This window comes from Xenopus laevis, chromosome 1S (genome assembly GCF_017654675.1).
Source record: "Xenopus laevis strain J_2021 chromosome 1S, Xenopus_laevis_v10.1, whole genome shotgun sequence".
NCBI classification, from domain to species: Eukaryota; Metazoa; Chordata; class Amphibia; order Anura; family Pipidae; genus Xenopus; species Xenopus laevis.
This window is the reverse complement of record NC_054372.1, coordinates 75,616,636-75,636,432: the sequence shown is the minus strand read 5'-3', so window position 1 is coordinate 75,636,432 and position 19,797 is coordinate 75,616,636. Positions and strand designations below refer to the sequence as shown.

At 40.0% G+C, this 19,797-nt stretch overlaps 1 protein-coding gene across 7 annotated transcripts in view; it reads left to right on the top strand.

The window, feature by feature from the left end:
• The window catches only part of helq.S (helicase, POLQ like S homeolog), a 289,002-nt gene that overhangs the window by 239,486 nt on the left and 29,719 nt on the right, over nt 1-19,797 (top strand). For 6 of the 7 annotated variants that reach the window (XM_041579746.1, XM_041579751.1, XM_041579745.1 and 3 more), the window contains one exon: nt 12,116-12,289. The exons of the other annotated variant lie outside the window; for it this stretch is intronic. In XM_041579746.1, coding sequence (XP_041435680.1) covers nt 12,116-12,289 — 174 coding nt within the window. The remainder of the gene's footprint in view (nt 1-12,115; nt 12,290-19,797) is intronic. 7 annotated transcript variants of the gene reach the window in all.

The window sequence follows — 19,797 nt, the reverse complement described above, 5'->3', positions numbered from 1 at the left end:
GCACCCTAAATATGATTGCCAGGGTTCCTCTGAACATTTTGGTGGCCATTGTTCATAAGTTTACCAAAGTATCTGGCATTTAGAGTCCCCAAAATGAAGTTAGCGCATACAAACAGTCCCGTGGGTAACTTCAGCTAATGAAAAATCAACACATTGACTGCATTTTTGTGGGGTAAAAACACAGAAATATATGTTTACCCCCCAAACCCATACATTTTTGGAAAGTACACATTCTACCGAATCTAAAATGGGTACCCATGCCTTATTGCTCCAAACTACTGAGTCGCAAGGCTTTCCCAAAGTTTTCGGTTTTGGTGAAATATCTGAAAATTGCCTCAAAGCTTCAACTTCCCAGCACCATATCACCCATGTGTCATTACGTACTAAGAAAAAGCACCCTAAATATGATTGCCAGGGTTACTCCGAACAGTTTGGTGGCCATTGTTCATAGGTTTACCAAAGTATCTGGCATTTAGAGGCCCCAAAATGAAGTTAGCGCATACAAACAGTCCCGTGGGTAACTTCAGCTAATGAAAAATCAACACATTGACTGCATTTTTGTGGGGTAAAAACACAGAAATATATGTTTACCCCCCAAACCCATATATTTTTGGAAAGTACACATTCTACCGAATCTAAAATGGGTACCCATGCCTTTCTGCTCCAAACTACTGAGTCGCAAGGCTTTCCCAAAGTTGTCGGTTTTGGTGAAATATCTGAAAATTGCCTCAAAGCTTCAACTTCCCAGCACCATATCACCCATGTGTCATTACGTACTAAGACAAAGCACCCTAAATATGATTGCCAGGGTTCCTCCGAACAGTTTGGTGGCCATTGTTCATAGGTTTACCAAAGTATCTGGCATTTAGAGGCCCCAAAATGAAGTTAGCGCATACAAACAGTCCCGTGGGTAACTTCAGCTAATGAAAAATCAACACATTGACTGCATTTTTGTGGGGTAAAAACACAGAAATATATGTTTACCCCCCAAACCCATACATTTTTGGAAAGTACACATTCTACCGAATCTAAAATGGGTACCCATGCCTTATTGCTCCAAACTACTGAGTCGCAAGGCTTTCCCAAAGTTGTCGGTTTTGGTGAAATATCTGAAAATTGCCTCAAAGCTTCAACTTCCCAGCACCATATCACCCATGTGTCATTACGTACTAAGAAAAAGCACCCTAAATATGATTGCCAGGGTTACTCCGAACAGTTTGGTGGCCATTGTTCATAGGTTTACCAAAGTATCTGGCATTTAGAGGCCCCAAAATGAAGTTAGCGCATACAAACAGTCCCGTGGGTAACTTCAGCTAATGAAAAATCACACATTGACTGCATTTTTGTGGGGTAAAAACACAGAAATATATGTTTACCCCCCAAACCCATACATTTTTGGAAAGTACACATTCTACCGAATCTAAAATGGGTACCCATGCCTTATTGCTCCAAACTACTGAGTCGCAAGGCTTTCCCAAAGTTGTCGGTTTTGGTGAAATATCTGAAAATTGCCTCAAAGCTTCAACTTCCCAGCACCATATCACCCATGTGTCATTACGTACTAAGAAAAAGCACCCTAAATATGATTGCCAGGGTTCCTCAGAACATTTTGGTGGCCATCGTTCATAAGTTTACCAAAGTATATGGCATTTAGAGGCCCCAAAATGAAGTTAGCACATACAAATTGTCCGGTGGGTAACTTCAGCTAATGAAAAATTAACACATTCACTGCATTTTTGTGGGGTAAAAACACAGAAATAGATGTTTACCCCCCAACCCCATATATTTTTGGAAAGTACACATTCTACAGAATCTAAAATGGGTACCCATGCCTTTCTGCTCCAAACTACTGAGTCGCAAGGCTTTGCCAAATTTGGCGGTTTTGGTGAAATATCTGGAAATTGCCTCAAAGCTTCAACTTTCCAGCATCGTATTGTCCATGTATCATTACCAGCATAAAGCATCCTAAATATAAACATATGGGTCTACTAAACAGTTTGATGCCCAATGTGCATAGATATACCAAACTATGTGGCGCACAGAGACCCCCAAATGACAATATGTATAGACATTTTCACGGCTGACGCTCTGGCTGCTGCAATATGAGCACCTGGAGTGTGTATTATGCGACATTAGACCCCCCTAACAGTACAGAGACCCCAGAAAACCATATATTTTCAGAAAGTACACATTCTGACGAATCCAATATGGGTAAATAAGTGTTTCTACTGCAAACTGCCAAACTGCAAAGCAATGCTGAACATAACGGTTTTTATCAAATTTCTGAAAATCGTCACAAAGCTTGAATTCTACCCCATTATATGCCACACATTTCGTAACGTATCAGCATAAAACATCCTAAATATGAACGCCAGGGGTCTACTGAACACTTTGATGCCCAGTATGCATAGATATACCAAACTATGTGGCGCACAGAGACCCCCAAATGACAATAGTGTATATACATTTTCATGGCTGACGCGCTGGCTGCTGCAATATGAGCACCTGGTGTGCGTATTATGCGACATTAGACCCCCCTAACAGTACAGAGACCCCAGAAAACCATATATTTTCAGAAAGTACACATTCTGACGAATCCAATATGGGTAAATAAGTGTTTCTACTGCAAACTGGCAAACAGCAAAGCAATGCTGAACATAACGGTTTTTATCAAATTTCTGAAAATCGTCACAAAGCTTGAATTTTACCCCATTATATGCCCCACATTTCATAACTTATCAGCATAAAACATCCTAAATATGAACGCCAGGGGTCTACTGAACACTTTGATGCCCAATATGCATAGATATACCAAACTATGTGGCGCACAGAGACCCCCAAATGACAATAGTGTATATACATTTTCACGGCTGACGCTCTGGCTGCTGCAATATGAGCACCTGGAGTGTGTATTATGCGACATTAGACCCCCCTAACAGTACAGAGACCCCAGAAAACCATATATTTTCAGAAAGTACACATTCTGACGAATCCAATATGGGTAAATAAGTGTTTCTACTGCAAACTGCCAAACTGCAAAGCAATGCTGAACATAACGGTTTTTATCAAATTTCTGAAAATCGTCACAAAGCTTGAATTCTACCCCATTATATGCCACACATTTCGTAACGTATCAGCATAAAACATCCTAAATATGAACGCCAGGGGTCTACTGAACACTTTGATGCCCAGTATGCATAGATATACCAAACTATGTGGTGTACAGAGACCCCCAAATGACAATAGTGTATATACATTTTCACGGCTGACGCTGGCTGCTGCAATATGAGCACCTGGTGTGTGTATTATGCGACATTAGACCCCCCTAACAGTACAGAGACCCCAGAAAACCATATATTTTCAGAAAGTACACATTCTGACGAATCCAATATGGGTAAATAAGTGTTTCTACTGCAAACTGCCAAACTGCAAAGCAATGCTGAAAATAACGGTTTTTATCAAATTTCTGAAAATCGTCACAAAGCTTGAATTTTACCCCATTATATGCCCCACATTTCGTAACGTATCAGCATAAAACATCCTAAATATGAACGCCAGGGGTCTACTGAACACTTTGATGCCCAATATGCATAGATATACCAAACTATGTGGCGCACAGAGACCCCCAAATGACAATAGTGTATATACATTTTCACGGCTGACGCGCTGGCTGCTGCAATATGAGCACCTGGTGTGTGTATTATGCGACATTAGACCCCCCTAACAGTACAGAGACCCCAGAAAACCATATATTTTCAGAAAGTACACATTCTGAAGAATCCAATATGGGTAAATAAGTGTTTCTACTGCAAACTGCCAAACTGCAAAGCAATGCTGAACATAACGGTTTTTATCAAATTTCTGAAAATCGTCACAAAGCTTGAATTTTACCCCATTATATGCCCCACATTTCTTAACGTATCAGCATAAAACATCCTAAATATGAACGCCAGGGGTCTACTGAACACTTTGATGCCCAGTATGCATAGATATACCAAACTATGTGGTGTACAGAGACCCCCAAATGACAATAGTGTATATACATTTTCACGGCTGACGCGCTGGCTGCTGCAATATGAGCACCTGGTGTGTGTATTATGCGACATTAGACCCCCCTAACAGTACAGAGACCCCAGAAAACCATATATTTTCAGAAAGTACACATTCTGACGAATCCAATATGGGTAAATAAGTGTTTCTACTGCAAACTGCCAAACTGCAAAGCAATGCTGAAAATAACGGTTTTTATCAAATTTCTGAAAATCGTCACAAAGCTTGAATTTTACCCCATTATATGCCCCACATTTCTTAACGTATCAGCATAAAACATCCTAAATATGAACGCCAGGGGTCTACTGAACACTTTGATGCCCAGTATGCATAGATATACCAAACTATGTGGTGTACAGAGACCCCCAAATGACAATAGTGTATATACATTTTCACGGCTGACGCGCTGGCTGCTGCAATATGAGCACCTGGTGTGTGTATTATGCGACATTAGACCCCCCTAACAGTACAGAGACCCCAGAAAACCATATATTTTCAGAAAGTACACATTCTGACGAATCCAATATGGGTAAATAAGTGTTTCTACTGCAAACTGCCAAACTGCAAAGCAATGCTGAACATAACGGTTTTTATCAAATTTCTGAAAATCGTCACAAAGCTTGAATTTTACCCCATTATATGCCCCACATTTCGTAACGTATCAGCATAAAACATCCTAAATATGAACGCCAGGGGTCTACTGAACACTTTGATGCCCAATATGCATAGATATACCAAACTATGTGGCGCACAGAGACCCCCAAATGGATATAAAGTAGATAAAATTTACAAGGCAAAACAAAATAAGGCAGTAAAGAGTGAAATGAAAAAAAATCCAATAAAACCACAAAAATCAATGTTTTTTTTCCAGAATAGTGTTATCGGCCGTCAGAATCACAGTTTGAATATTTTAGCTGGGCCAAACAGGTTATACGGCTAGAAACAAGTGAACACAACATACGCAGAGCTGAAAATGCAATAAAATGGCTAAAAATTCAATAAAATGGCTAAAAATGCACCAAAATACCCAAAATTGCAATATAATCACCGAAATAACATAAAAAAGATATTGCACAGTACGGTTAGCGAATACGCTATTCGTAATGGCAATAAAACATTTTTTTCAGCCAAAAAAAGAGACGATGCGATAAGAAAAAAAAAAAAAGCCACAATGCCATGTATGTGCGTGTGCGTGTGTACAAATGGTAAATTACATGTTATGTGCGCGTGTGTGCGTGTGCACATGTGTGTAAGTGCAGTGAGTGTAAGTGACCCCCCCAATCCCCAAAAATGTATGTGTAAGTGTGTGTAAGTGTGAATCTAAGTGTGTATTACTGTAATAAGTGTGTGTTGGTGTGTTTGTGTGTGTAATTGTTGCACTAACCTGAAAAAATCGCTGGAGACTGTTGCAGGCGATCAGGAAGACTCCCTGGAAGACATCTGCCTCGTGGTTCCTGTCTGTGTGCTGTGGGGGCGGAGATCGTCGATCCGGTGCAGGCTGCAGCAGCAGGACACGTAAGTAACACGTGCCTGCTGCTGTTTTTGGGCCCCTGGGCGATCGCGCCCCAGGGGCCACTCGATCCCCTGCTCTGCTCGTTGCCTAGGGGCAGGGGATCGAGCAGGAACGGAGCGAGCGGCTCTAACAGCCGCTCCTCCGCTTCTGAACCCGGAAGTGCTGCAGAACGTAGAATCTACGTTCTGTGGCATTTCAAGTACCTTTGCCACAGAACGTAGATTCTACGATCTGTGGCATTTAAAGGGTTAATTCATACTATTAATTATTTCATGATTTTTAAATTGATCTTTTTCTTAGTACTATTGAATGAGAATCCCACATGGAACCCATTTGTTAATAGTTTAATATTTGAATAATTAAATTAATCAATTTTATAATTTATGGGTATTTTTAAATTTATAGTGAGAGATCGAATAAAAATAATGATTTTAATCCAGTCATAAAAATCGTTTTTAAATCAATTTAATCTGTTGCAGTTGTTAAAACATTAATCTGAGTAGGTGTTTTCATTGGATTATGCGCACTGGTAATGATATGCAAAACTAATTTAATATCTACCCTCAGTAAGGGGAGGGAATATGTGAGAGGCAGCAGTTGATGAAACGTCCTGATGATACGTTTGACGTAGTAGTTGTATTAACAAATAGGATGATAAGACTGGTAATAAACGTCCTGGTGACACGCTTGACGTGTCGGCCGCAATAACAAATCGGAACAGTCCTCTCTGGCTATGATCACGCGAGAGTGCTATAATGACGCATTTTGACACCGAATACGGAACTTATTTCAGGAACGCATCCAAAAGGACTCACCATTTCACCTTGATAAAGCTATAAAGCGAAACGCGCGTTGGCGAGTCGCTATTACCTCTGGGTTTTTAACCAACTTTTTTTATCTTTGGTTCATTTTTATTGGGTTGGGCTCATCCATTGTTGCTACTGTCGACTTTATATCTTATCAATTCTTCTTTCCATTCTAAGGTGCCGGCGATTTGTGGCTTTTCAGGTTTAACATAGCCTCAATCAAGATCAGGGCAAGTTAATTTACAAGGCCACAGTCTCGGTTACCCTGTCCTGCCTTCTCCTTTGTGGTGTCCCAGTCTTAGTAATTAATAGGCAGCTAGCTTTGAGTCAGCTCAACCTTCTATTTTTTCATTATATCCTCTCTCTTTTCTGTAAGCCCTTGCCCAATTTTGGTCATAATTTAAATCTATTTAGATCTTTTTTGAATTAACTCATTTCTCTAGTAATGGATATTTAAATGCCTGGCACTTTACTATTCTAGTATAATTCTGACTCATTTTATTGCCAATAGATTAGCTGCAATAGTACAAGCTAGAATGCTATATTTATTCTGTAGAATGTTTTACCATACCTGAGTAAAAAGCTCTAGAAACTCTCTGTTTGTTTAGGATAGGAGCTGCAGTATTAATGTGGTGTGACATCACTTCCTGCCTGAGTCTCTCCCTGCTCTGGGCTCAGATTACAGTAGAGAAGGGAGGGGTGGGGGGAGAGGAACAAACTGAGCATGCTCTTGCCCAGGGCAATGAGGTTTAAGCTGAAGGCAGGAAGTCTGATACAGAAGCCCATGTGTACACAATAGAAGGAAAGAAATACTGTGTTTCTTTTGACAGGGGACTCAGAGCAGCATTACTTTGGGGGTTTACTGGTATATTTAGATGGACCTTTCGGATAAGGCTTACTTACTTTTAACCTTTCCTTCTCCTTTAAAATTGTTGATGAATTAATTGATCAGGCACGCATTGCACTTTAATTTAAGATAATCACTTATCCTACTGTAAGGGATTTAATCTAGCACTAGATATTAATTTAATTGTTACAGACGGGGTACTTTTCTATTCTTAATATTATTTTTTGAGGCAAAAAAACCCATCTAAAGCCTCTCCAATTTGCCTCTCCAATTTGCCTCAGATGGGGAAAAATTCCTTCCTGACTCCAAAATGGCAATCGGACTGGTCCCTGGATCAAATTGTACTATGAGCTATCTCCCATAACTCTGTATTCCCTCACTTGCTAAAAAGCAATCCAACCCCTTTCTAAAGCTATCTAATGTATCAGCCCGTACTACTGAATCAGGGAGAGAATTCCACATCTTCACAGCTCTCACTGTACAAAACCCCTTCTGAATATTTAGGCGGAACCTCTTTTCTTCGGAATGGGTGACCTCGTGTCAGCTGGAAAAGACCTACTGGTAAATAAAGCATTAGAGAGATTATTATGCGATCCCCTTATATATTTATAAATAGTTATCATATCACCCCTTAAGTGCCTCTTCTCCAGTGTGAACATCCCCAATTTGGCCAGTCTTTCCCCATAGCTAAGATTTTCCATACCTTTTTCCAGCTTAGTTGCCCTTCCCTGTACCCTCTCTAATACAATAATGTCCTGTTTGAGTGATGGAGACCAAAACTGTACTGCATATTCTATATTCTTACAAGTGCTCTATACAGTGGAAGAATGACCCCCTCCTGCCTTGACTCTATGCCCCTTTTAATACAGCTCAAGACCTTATTTGTCCTTGATGCTGCTTATTGGCATTTCTTGCTACAGCCAAGTTTATCATCTACAAGGACTCCAAGGTCCTTTTCTATAATGGATTTGCCTAGTGCAGTCCCATTAAGGGTATAAGTGGCTTGGATATTCTTACATCCCAGGTGCATGAGTTTACATTAATCAACATTAAATCTCATTTGCCACTTAGCTGCCCAGATTGCCAGTTCGTCAAGATTGTGTTGCAAGGATGCCACATCCTAGATGGAATTAATTGGGCTGGATAGTTTTGTGTCATCTGCAATCACTGATACATTACTTACAATACCCTCCCCTAAGTGATTAACAAACAAGTTAAATAAAAGTAGACCCACTAAGAACCTTACAGAATGTCCCATTAACAACCACCCTCTGTACCCGATCCTGTAGCCAGTTTCTTGAGTGACAAGAATGCCTCCTGTGCTTGAGGAGTCCAAAAAGTCTGAAAAGGTTTCATCGTGAGAGCCGTAATAAGAGCCACAGTCTGGGAAAAAATCTTAATAAACTTGATCGATGCATGGTCTAAGAGTGCCATCTTTTTTCTGGACGAAAAAGAAGCCAGCTCCAGTTGGAGACGTAGATTTCCTGATGAAACCTTTGGACATATTCTCCATAATATATTCTTTCATGGCTTGGGTCTTGGGTACAGATAAGGGATATGTTCTTCCCCTAGGAGGGATGGAGTCAGGAATTGGGTAAACCAGACAATCGTAGGAACGATGAGAAGGTAGGATTTCAGAATTTTTCTTTTCAAACACATCAGAAAGTCTTTGTAAACATCAGGAAGAAGAGGATTGGATGTTTGAAGCAAAAACGAGGCAGCCACTGGAATAATTGAAGAACAAATACAATTGCAACAGCAAAATGACCGTAAGTTTCACAGTAGACCAGTCAATGGACTGGTTATGAAGTCAAACCCAAGGAAAACCCAAAATGATGGGACATTGTATCAGCAGGAACGAGATCTCTTCTTCATGAAGACTGCCCACACAAATAAAGACTGGCGAGGTGGCAGAGGTGAGGACTCCAGGTGAGATCGGTCTGCCATTCACAGCCCGGGCTGAAAGAGGAATCTTGAGAGGTACAGGACTTAGCCCATAGGACGTGGCGAAAGAATAGTCAATAAAATTTCCCGCCACTCCAGAATCGACAAAAGCATAACAGGAAAACATACCTAAACACTGTATCCAAAAAGAATGTGAGGACCTCCAATAATAAAGAAACAAATATATAAAAAGTAGAAAAATTTATTAGGACATAAGGTCCTGAGTAACCAGCTCATCTTTAAGATCCTCATGAAGCCCCCTCCAGAAAGCTGCAATAAGCACCTCGTTGTTCCAAGACACAGCAAAAGTCCGGAAGTTAATAGCATATTCGGAGGCCAAACTGGATCCTTCAGAAATTTTTATGAGCCAATCTGAGGCATTCAATTTCCGACCAGGGACATCGAAGATTTGCTGAAACGTGGAAAGAAAGGCAGTGGAATCATGCACCAGGGGATCATCTCTGTCCAGTAATGGAGAAGCCCAAGCAAAGGCCTTCCCCTGAAGAAGGGCAATAATATAAGCAACATTAGCTCTTTCAGTCGCAAACTGTTCAGGTGCCACTTCAAACTGGATTTTGCATTGAGTCAGAAATCCGTTACAGGTACCCGGATCACCCCCATAACAATCCGCACCCCATCATTCTGGAAAAGACGCACCAGGAGGTAAGGATGCCAAGAGATCTCCCGGCGCATCTTACAACAACACTGCTGTAGGTTATCCATGATTGCCACGTTTTAGGAATACCTTATATTTATATGTATTGACACTAGTGAGTTTCTCATTTTATAAAGATCCAGTCAATCTGAGTGTCTGAGGTTCATATGGATCTTTATGTAAGATTAAATTATATACTCTTACCCAAAACAAGTCTTGGGCAGGTCCACCATATATGCCCCATGTTCCCCTTGTAAGCAAGGAACATCGGCAGAAAATAAAACTTTTGTGGTTTGACAGAACTGTTGGTATTGAGGTTCAGAAGAACTTGTTTATTAATGACCTGAAGGTGGGCACTGAAAGTAATATTTCTATTTTTGCTGATGATACTAAATTGTGCAGAACTATAAGTTCCAATGTTGCCACATTACAGAGTGATTTGACTAAATTGGAAAACTGGGCTGCAAACTAGAAAATGAGGTTTAATATTCATGAATGCAAGATTATACATTTTGGTAGAAACAATACAAATGCGAGTTATACAGTAAATGGCAGTGTGTTGGGGGTTTCCTTAATTGAGAACAGTCTTGGGTTTTTTGTAGATAGCATGTTGTCTATAATTCCAGGCAATGTCCGTGCAACAATATTTACGTTTTTTTTTTTGTTATGGGCGATAGTAGTGACTGTGTTTTCATGTATCTGTCTATGTAGCATTTAATCACATAATTATATCACTATTTTATTTCATTCATTACCAATTCCCCAATTGAACAGCAGAGGGGGGAAGCTACATATATGGGTATCTGGCAGAAGGCGCACTGGCTTCTTGAGGAAGTGACTAGTTTGAGTCACGAAACGCATCAAGCCATGCTTTCACCCTGCCTGCAATATATTCGTGTTTGCACTATGTTTTTATTGCAACATTTTTTAATAAAATTTGAATTTTTAACTACTTTGGCCTATGGATCCCATGTCTACGGCAGCCTGCTTATGTGCCTTTTCATTTGTTGTTTGGAGTACCACGTGACCGGAGTGGAAAAGCTGCCCACTAGTCGCATTAGGATCGCTGCTCTCCTCTCCCAGGATTTTCCTTTCGGCGCTTTTGGTCAGTGTCTTTGTGTGGCTACTAAAGCAAATAAAAAAGGGCATTAACTCAAGGGATGAAAACATAATTTTGCCTCTTTATAGGTCCCTGGTAAGGCCTCACTTGGAGTATACAGTGCAGTTTTAGGCTTCAGTCCTTAATAAGGATATAATTGAGCTGGAGGGAGTGCAGAGACTGTTCAGAGAGAAACACTGGTTAAGGGGATGGAAGATTTTGGAAAAAAGATGCTTGCAAGGGGACATGATTACTCTTTATAATTACATTAAAGGACATTATAGACATATGGAGGGAGATCCACATAAATAGATCACTGTACCACCCCTTTAGACTAGAGGAAAAGAACTTTCATGTAAAACAACGTAGGTTAGTAGTATAACAAGTCTTCTTATCTCATCTCCTGCTTGCCTCTCATACATTAAGACAACCAGGTCCATTTGTATTATATATGGGAAGAGCCTATTCAGTCCCTCAGCCAGTACTTTAGCTAGAAATGTTACATCCAAGTTCAACAGTGTCCCTGACCTTCTCTCTCCTCCATGCAGCTTCAGCTGCTCATCTCTTTCTCTCTACCCTTCCACAAGCTCTCTCCATCTGCAGTGAGTTCTAACATCTCTTCTATCACTATCTCAACTATCTAATGTTACCTCTCTGAGGGAATCTACCTCAGGCTCTCTGGCGCCATATACTATCCCCTTCTCATCAGAAGTGGCCTGCTGTACTCTCCTTTATATAACTTTTCCTGGGGCATTCCTCTGCCTAACAAGTGCCACCTGCTGACAAAACAAAAAAAATACAATAATTACATAAAATACTCTTTCCCACTCCTTACAAGTGAACAACCATCTTGTCACCTGTCCTCTTCATGGCCTATTTGAGTACTGGCTTTTTGGCATATTGGAGCTTGGAATTCTGTGACAATATGTTACTGAGGAATTCCTTTGAACAGCATTTACAGGCATGTATCAATATTGACACTAGTGTTTTTTGACAGCTGTTAAAGGGCAGCATATAAGTAACAATCTGCTATGTTTACACTAATTGCAGCACGCAAAATTACTATCTGTAAAAGACCACACTACTAATTAAAAGAGACTATTTTGTGGTACATTAAATGTAAGTAAGTTTATAGAAAGGGACATAAGCAAAAGCACCAAGCATTATTATAATTCTGTTTTACTGAATTTTATAATTTCAGAGTGCAGATATTATGACTGTGAACAAGCTGTACCTATCCTTCATACTTTACACCTTGCTGAAAGAGACTGATATTTGGCATGTGTCTGCAAAATTCAATATCCCGCGAGGATCTGTACAGAATCTTTTGAGCTCATCTGCATCTTTCTCATCTTCTGTGCTTCATTTCTGTGAGGTAATATTTACTAGAGTTTAAAGTACTTTCTGAATATGGTGTAATATATAATCATGGAATGTTTGAACTGCCTCTTATCAGGGGTGCCCCTGGCCCCTCTGCTGCCACACCCCCTTTCCCCACACTAATTTTTTTGATGACAGAGGGGATCCACAATGCCACCAGAGGGAGACCCTAGGGTGAGAGCACAATTGTGCCAGGCGTTTTTGCCGCCCCTGGTAACCAGTGCTGCATCAACTCACCTCATTGGCACAGTGCCCCTGCCTCTTATACTATGATGTGCTGATGATTCGACATTAGGTTGGATTTTGTATCATTTCACTTAAGAGTTACAGGACTAATTTTGTATAGGTTCCCATTTCTCAGATCAAACAAGTTGTCAGTGGCTTCCATAAGATATGACATGAGCTCATTCAGTTGTGATTATATAGAAAATGTTCATAAACAGTATCTAAACTTACAGAAATGAATATAAAATTAATTATATTGTATATTTTTGTATATTTAACAAACATGCCTAATTCCACAGATGAAATGAAACCATGATACTTTGATTTCCACATAACCTCCAGGCACACACTGTAATGAAACCACTTCCCCACCCTGTTCAAGTGTGTAGTGATGAATTCTGAAACTTCTGTTTCTCTGCTTTTCAGAAAATATGTGTACCACCCACTGTGGAAAGCAGAAAGATTTCAAGTCCCAAATCCAAGCACTCCACAAGCTAGGTGAAGGAGGGGTTGCTTTGCAATGTGAGCATAAGAGTGATGGGGACCTGTGCTTGTGAACTGAGAGAGATTATATTAGAAAGAGCAGATGATACCCTTGATAATTTACTTATAATTTATCCACTTGATTAGAGCTGAGGTCTGATTTAAAATCAATATAACAGAATAGAATTAAGTAGGAGAGAGAGAAAAGCACCCTGCTTCTATCAACTACAACAACTGGTCTCCAAAGATTATTTCTTTCTAAACACAAACGTCCACAGGAATTTAAAAAATCAGTAGAATATCAACTTGCAACAACACCAATTCAACCACCCTAATAATTAGTGGTCCGCCTTCACTTGACCTAAAGTTTCATCCATTTACTATTTGCAGATCAATTGATTAGTGCCTCCTTGTGATGAAACAATGAATTAATAACTATATAAAGTGCATATAAGAGTTTATTGAATATTGGGGAGGCGGAGATAGCCGCGAACAGATGCTTCTGCATGAGCTCCGCCTGAAGCAAATTGACCGGATAATCACTTGGCATCGGGGATAAGCAGCAATACTACAGCTACCTCACAGAAGTCGCCTGCTACCTGGGCGATCCAATTTGGGACACTGCTTGGCCCATTCCAGACGCCACAGACAGCGTCATCATTGGGGCCTACTGTACATTGCGCACATTGAGCCGGACTGCGTGTTCCTGAACGCTGTATACCAAAGGTATTTATGGTGAGAGAGATAGGCCTACTTATAAGACAAGGACTGCTGTTTGCTACCATAAGTGATACACCTTGGAGACTAAACGACCTCGGTTGTTAATTTACTTTGGGCACTTGTGTGAACGGCGCCATTGGGGCCGATATTGCGCTACGCATATTGAAATCATCTCTGTGGCCTTGGAAAACTTACGGCAGATATTGCTGAAGGGGAAGACAACAGCTAAACCCCGGAAAAACGGACATTGATACGGTGACTTTCTTATGTCATCTCATTATTTGCAATAATTTTCTCTGATACTTGCAACACACAGCTCCATATAAAAATATACTTTAACTCCACTCCCTCCACACTTAATCCTGATACTTTTTTGACTATTTTATCTGCTGAAATATTCTAGTCAGAATATTTGCCAATACTGCATATAGTCATAACTGAGTGGATAGCTAACGCAACTTGAAGAATATGTGCTTAAACTGAAGGGAAAGGTGTAAACTTTGGAGCCACAATAATACCATAACTTCCTGCATCAATTTATCAGTTCAGACATGTGGTTAAAAATGTAATATCTGAATACCACTTTACTTCACCACCTTTGCATCAGTAGGGAGAGCCACCCTCCCCCAAAAAGACAAGCCAAAAAAAGGGCCACAAAATTTAGTTGCATGCTTAGCCAAAGAAACTGGATGTACGGTAAATTGGTTAGAAGACTGGGAAGAACTTACTGAGTAAGCAACTCTACAAGTTCAGCCTGCTAAATTTCATTCAAGGGATGCCTCATTAATTGACAATTCAAAATTATGTTACGTACGGATTTGGATATAATGACAAAAAAGATTACAGCTTCTTTGTCTAAAGAAATTAAGGAAATCAGTAAAAGAACATATACCTTGGAACGCAGAATGGAAAGGGAAAAGTTGTGGTCACCACTAATTTTAAAAAATCATTAGGCGGGGATGCAATGAGGGTGTGACCATTAAAAACATATAGACAAATACAAGATTCCTCTGCACTCAACCCAGAGGAATGCAGAGGAATCTTGTATTTGTCTATATGTATTTTGTGGTCACACCCTCATTGTACCCCCGCCTAATGATTTTTAAAAATTAGTGGTGAGCACAACTTTCCCTTGTTTGTTATAGTTATACAGGAGCAGTGACCAGCTCCTTGTTGTAGCTCCCACACTTCCCATCTATAGTCAGGTGATCCCACTGGTGTCTAATAAAAGGGCAGCCAAGTTTGGGAGTTTTACTTTGAAAGTAGCAAGTAAGTTGCAGGTGAAACTTAGTCCCTTTTTAAAATGTATAATGAAGCAATAGAATTCTTAATGAATCAGATGAAAATTAAGCGTAGGACTGGCCAGATATGGGATGACTTTGACGTAGTTGGCCAGCTTAAATATATTGCAATATATGGACAAACAATCCCTGTTTTTTTTAAAGGGTAAGGCATTTTTCAGTAGCAGTATGCACAAAATGTCTCTGTCTTAAAGGACAAGGAAAGTCTAGAATAGAATAAGGCTAGAAATGCTGTATTTTGTATACTAAACATAAGCATGAGCTTACTGCACCACAAAGCCTAATCAAACAAATGATTTATGCTTTCAAAGGTGGCCACAGGGGGCTGTCATCTTGTAACTTTGTTAAACATCTTTGCCTGACCCTGACCCTGACCCTGCACATGCTCAGTGTGGTCTGGGCTGCTTAGGGATTGTCATAAACAAAGCTTCTTGAATTCTGCATGGCTGTTAAGTAAAGCGGGGGCTCCCCCTGCTGTTCATAAGTATGATAGTTTTCCTGCTCAGCAGCTAGGGACCATCTGACAATTCCTATCCACAGCAGTAAATGAAGGGAGAATTTCACTGCATACAGTCAGGTTTCTTATAAAAACAGTACACATTTTTTAATTAAAGAATATTGGAGATAGGTTTCTTTTTCATTAAAGAAAGTAAAAATGGGATTTTATTTTTTTGCCTTTCCTTGTCCTTTAAATATATTGATAATGGGTTGAGTGCAGAGGAATCTTGTATTTGTCTATATGTATTTTGTGGTCACACCCTCATTGCACCCCTGCCTAATGATTTTTAAAAATTAGTGGTGAGCACAACTTTCCCTTGTTTGTTATATTAGGATATAAACAATAGAGGTGTCACAAGTGTGAACAATACAGGGGGATCACCGGTGTGAATAATACAGGGTATTAGAGTCTGAATTTAAGGTTTAAACAATGCAGGGGCTAGTTAACCTCTGTAGTGATCCCTTTTAAAGTTTACATATGGTAAACAGACAAAGCATGTGGGGTCCACAGAAGGGGGGGGGGGTAGTGGGCTGCCAATTGGACAGCCCTGCCTTAAAATATCAACTTCAGGAGCTACAGGACAAAATGGAGGACATGGAAAATAGATCACGTTGAGGAAATATTAGAATTAGAGGTTTACCAGAGTCCTATAAAAACTTGGAAACGGATATGACAGAAATTGGAAATTGACAGAATTCACAGAGCACTGGGAAGACCACCACAAGAAGGTAACCCCAGAGATGTGATACTTAAATTTCATTACTATACAACTAAAGAAGCAATAATGCAAGCAGCTAGACAATCTCCTCATTTGGAACACGAAGGTCATCCGCTGCAACTTTTTGCAGACATAGCTCCAGCTACAATTGCCAAAAGGTGTTCCTTTAAACCTGTCACTCGATTTTACTGCAAAACGACATAAAATATAGACGGGCTCTCCCCTTTCGGCTTAATTTTTTACATTGTGGAAAGCAATACTCTGTAACAGATCTGGAAGAAGCAACTGAACTGCTAAACTACAGCTCAAGCAAAAATCTGCTAAATCCACGCCAAGTCTAGAGGAAGATTGAAAAAGCAACCCTGGATAATGGTAAAAATGATAAAGGGACTAAAAAAAACATTAATAACCCTACTTATTTTTCAGGTTCTTTATAAACTAAGATGATTTGAATTATCAATGCTAGTTATGTTTTAAAGATGGTGAATTTATGAGTATGAAGGGCTCCAAAGAAAAACTTGTTATTCCACTCATAACAGGATTAAAATATGGGACATCACATGATTGTGACGTGTGAGACACACAATGTTTTAAACTTTAAGTTTAGTTTATATAAATGTTTGAATATGTTTTTAGTTAAATTGTTGATTTGTTAACATTTAAACCATATCCGTGTACAACATACCATTACTCCTAGAAGTGAAAAAGTCAAAAATCAAGATTCCATAACTAAACAATTACAATTTAGCCAAATAATCATATATAACTATCTGACAATATGGCTAGTTTAAAAATTATTACGCACAATGTACAAGGTTTCAACTCGCCGCAAAAGCGTTCTGTACACACAGATATTTTATTTTTGCATGAAACACATTTTTCTTTAGATTCAAACCAATTGCATGGTTGGATCATTCCTTACTCCTGGTAGAATTGAGATCATTGATATTTAAACCTGCACAATTTAGATGGAGGCTGAATGTATTGTATTACTAATGTATTATTAGCAACTCAATTGTGACAAATTGAAGGAGCTATACAGCAATATTTTGCTCTAAATTGAGGTACAGTCTCTTCATCAATAACACTATAGAAAGCTCACAAATCTGTTCTGAAGGGAGAACTTATAAGTATAGCAACGGCCCATAAGAAACAAAAACAAGAAAAAATACAGGAATATGTAAATAAACTTTTTGCCTTAGAATTACAAAACAAAATTCTCTCCTAAATTACAAACTGCTATAATAGATGTTAAAAGGGAAAAGGGACTTAGACCTACAATATACTCTGGATGTAGAAAACACTTACCAATGGCAAATGAATAGACGTTATTGTAAAGGGAATAAGCCAGATACCCCTTTAGCTTGAACATTACATTTGGTAATGACTCCGAATACCCCTTTACATAAAATTCAAACCAAAGCTGGATTAATTACAGGCAATCCAGGTAAAATTCTACAGGAATTTACTAAATACTATTCCAAAATATATCAAAATCCTTCTAAATGTAATGAAACTCCCTTCCACAACAAAGAGCACAATAATAACCACTACCGTTAAAAGAATAGATGCATACCATAATAGTAAGTGTTCTTTTTCATCACTGATTTGACTTGCCAGTACTTGCCTTCCTTGAATTGATATTTAAATTGATACAATTAATATGTTAACTTGTTTGTTACTTTTATAAACTGTCACTTAAACCAATTGCAACTATAATATTGGTATACATTGTGTCTTATCAGGCATTTTTCCTTTTCTTTATTGAGGATTTTTGCAATTTTGGAGTTTTCTATGTTATTACGATACAATTGATTTTCTGATTCATTAATTAGGTTGCTCGAAATACCCTTCAATTCTTTTTATGTTATTATGTGTATGGTAAGATTTGACCTACACACATTTACCGTGATGTTTTAATTGGTGCGTCTATTCTTTTACCGGTGGTGGTTATAAATGTGCTCTTTGAAGGGAGGTGCTTAAGCTTCTGATGAAGTGACGTATTGGTCACAAAACGCGTCAAGCTACTCTCCCTGCCCGCTTGTACACATTGTTTTAACATGGACTAATAAAGACAAACTCTTATTTTACATTTGGTTCCACTCTGGAAGATTTTTTCCTAGTTGCCACCCCTTCGCTTGTACCTCATGAAATGTGTGAACTTGATGGACTTTTTTCAACCTAACTTACTATGTTACTAAGACGCAAAAGTCCGGTGCTCCAGGGGCAAAGACCCAAAGAACCGGCAATGCCTGGGGTCCGGGGTGCAGGACAGCGGGCACACACACTCCTGCGACTGCGGGGACAAGTCCGGATAGCAGGCTGGCAGGATTCAGCCTGCTGGGTGCAGGCACAGCAGACCTCCAGTTCTGGCCTACCACCGAGTGTGACGCCCCGGGCTCGCGTACCCGTGGGTCTAGAGGAGAAAAGGGGCGAGATCCCGGGAGGCGGAAAGGCTCTGAGAAGCATATTTAGCCGGGCAGGCCAATGAAAGGGGAGCCCTGGGTGTCCCCTCCTCATAGCTCCTAAAAATCTGGCCACAGGGGCGCCTCCTCTGTACTATTAGAGCAGTGGTCCCCAACCAGTAGCTCGTGAGTAACATGTTGCTCCCCAACCCCTTGGATGTTGCTCCCAGTGGCCTCAAAGCAGGTGATTATTTTTGAATTCCAGGCTTGGAGGCAAGTTTTGATTGTATAAAAACCAGTTGTACTGCCAAACAGAACCTCCTGTAGGCTACCAGTCCACATAGCGGCTACCAAATAGCCAGTAACAGCCCTTATTTGACATCCCCATGGACTTTTTCATGCTTGTGTTGCTCTCCAACTCTTTTTTAGATTTAAATGTGGCTCACGAGTCAAAAAGGTTGGGGACCCCTGTATTAGAGGGTCAGCAGTCTTCAGCTGCAGCATAAGCAGCCCTTACAGATTAAGCTGTGCTATGATTCAAGTACCCTCTCCCACCACAGAGTAGCTTAAGGAAGACTGTGAGGCTTCACACAGCAACAGCCCACATAACCCCTCAGGAGAACATTTGTGCACCCATTCTCCTCTAAACCCTCAAATTGCAGCAGTGAAGGTTAAAGGACCAGTAACACCAAAATTTATCTAAAAATTCCATTCCAAATGCTAAAATAATAGCCATACCCTAATACATTGATATAAATTACCTAGCTGTTTTTTTTAAAAATAAATGTGCCTTTCTCCATGGCTCTCTGTAAAACGGCGAAAAGGTGACCAGTTCCCACAGCGTGCTCGCTCCCGACGTGTTCCTCCACACAGAACTGGAAGTGAGGAACAGGAAGCCGGGAGGTAAGGTATTGACAGTCCGAGAGAGAACGGCAGTGTGTGCAGACAGACTGTCGTGAGAGAAATGCTGGGCGGGAGGGAACAGAATCGCTGGGTAGAAGAGCGGGGCTAGAGGCTGCTCTAAGATAAGAAATGCTTCGTGGGATCAAACGGAACAGCTGGACAAATGAGCAGGTAGAGATACAGAAAAGCTGCAGGGGGGAGGAGAGACATAAATTGTAGAAAGAAGTGAAAGGCTTGTGAAGAGCGGGG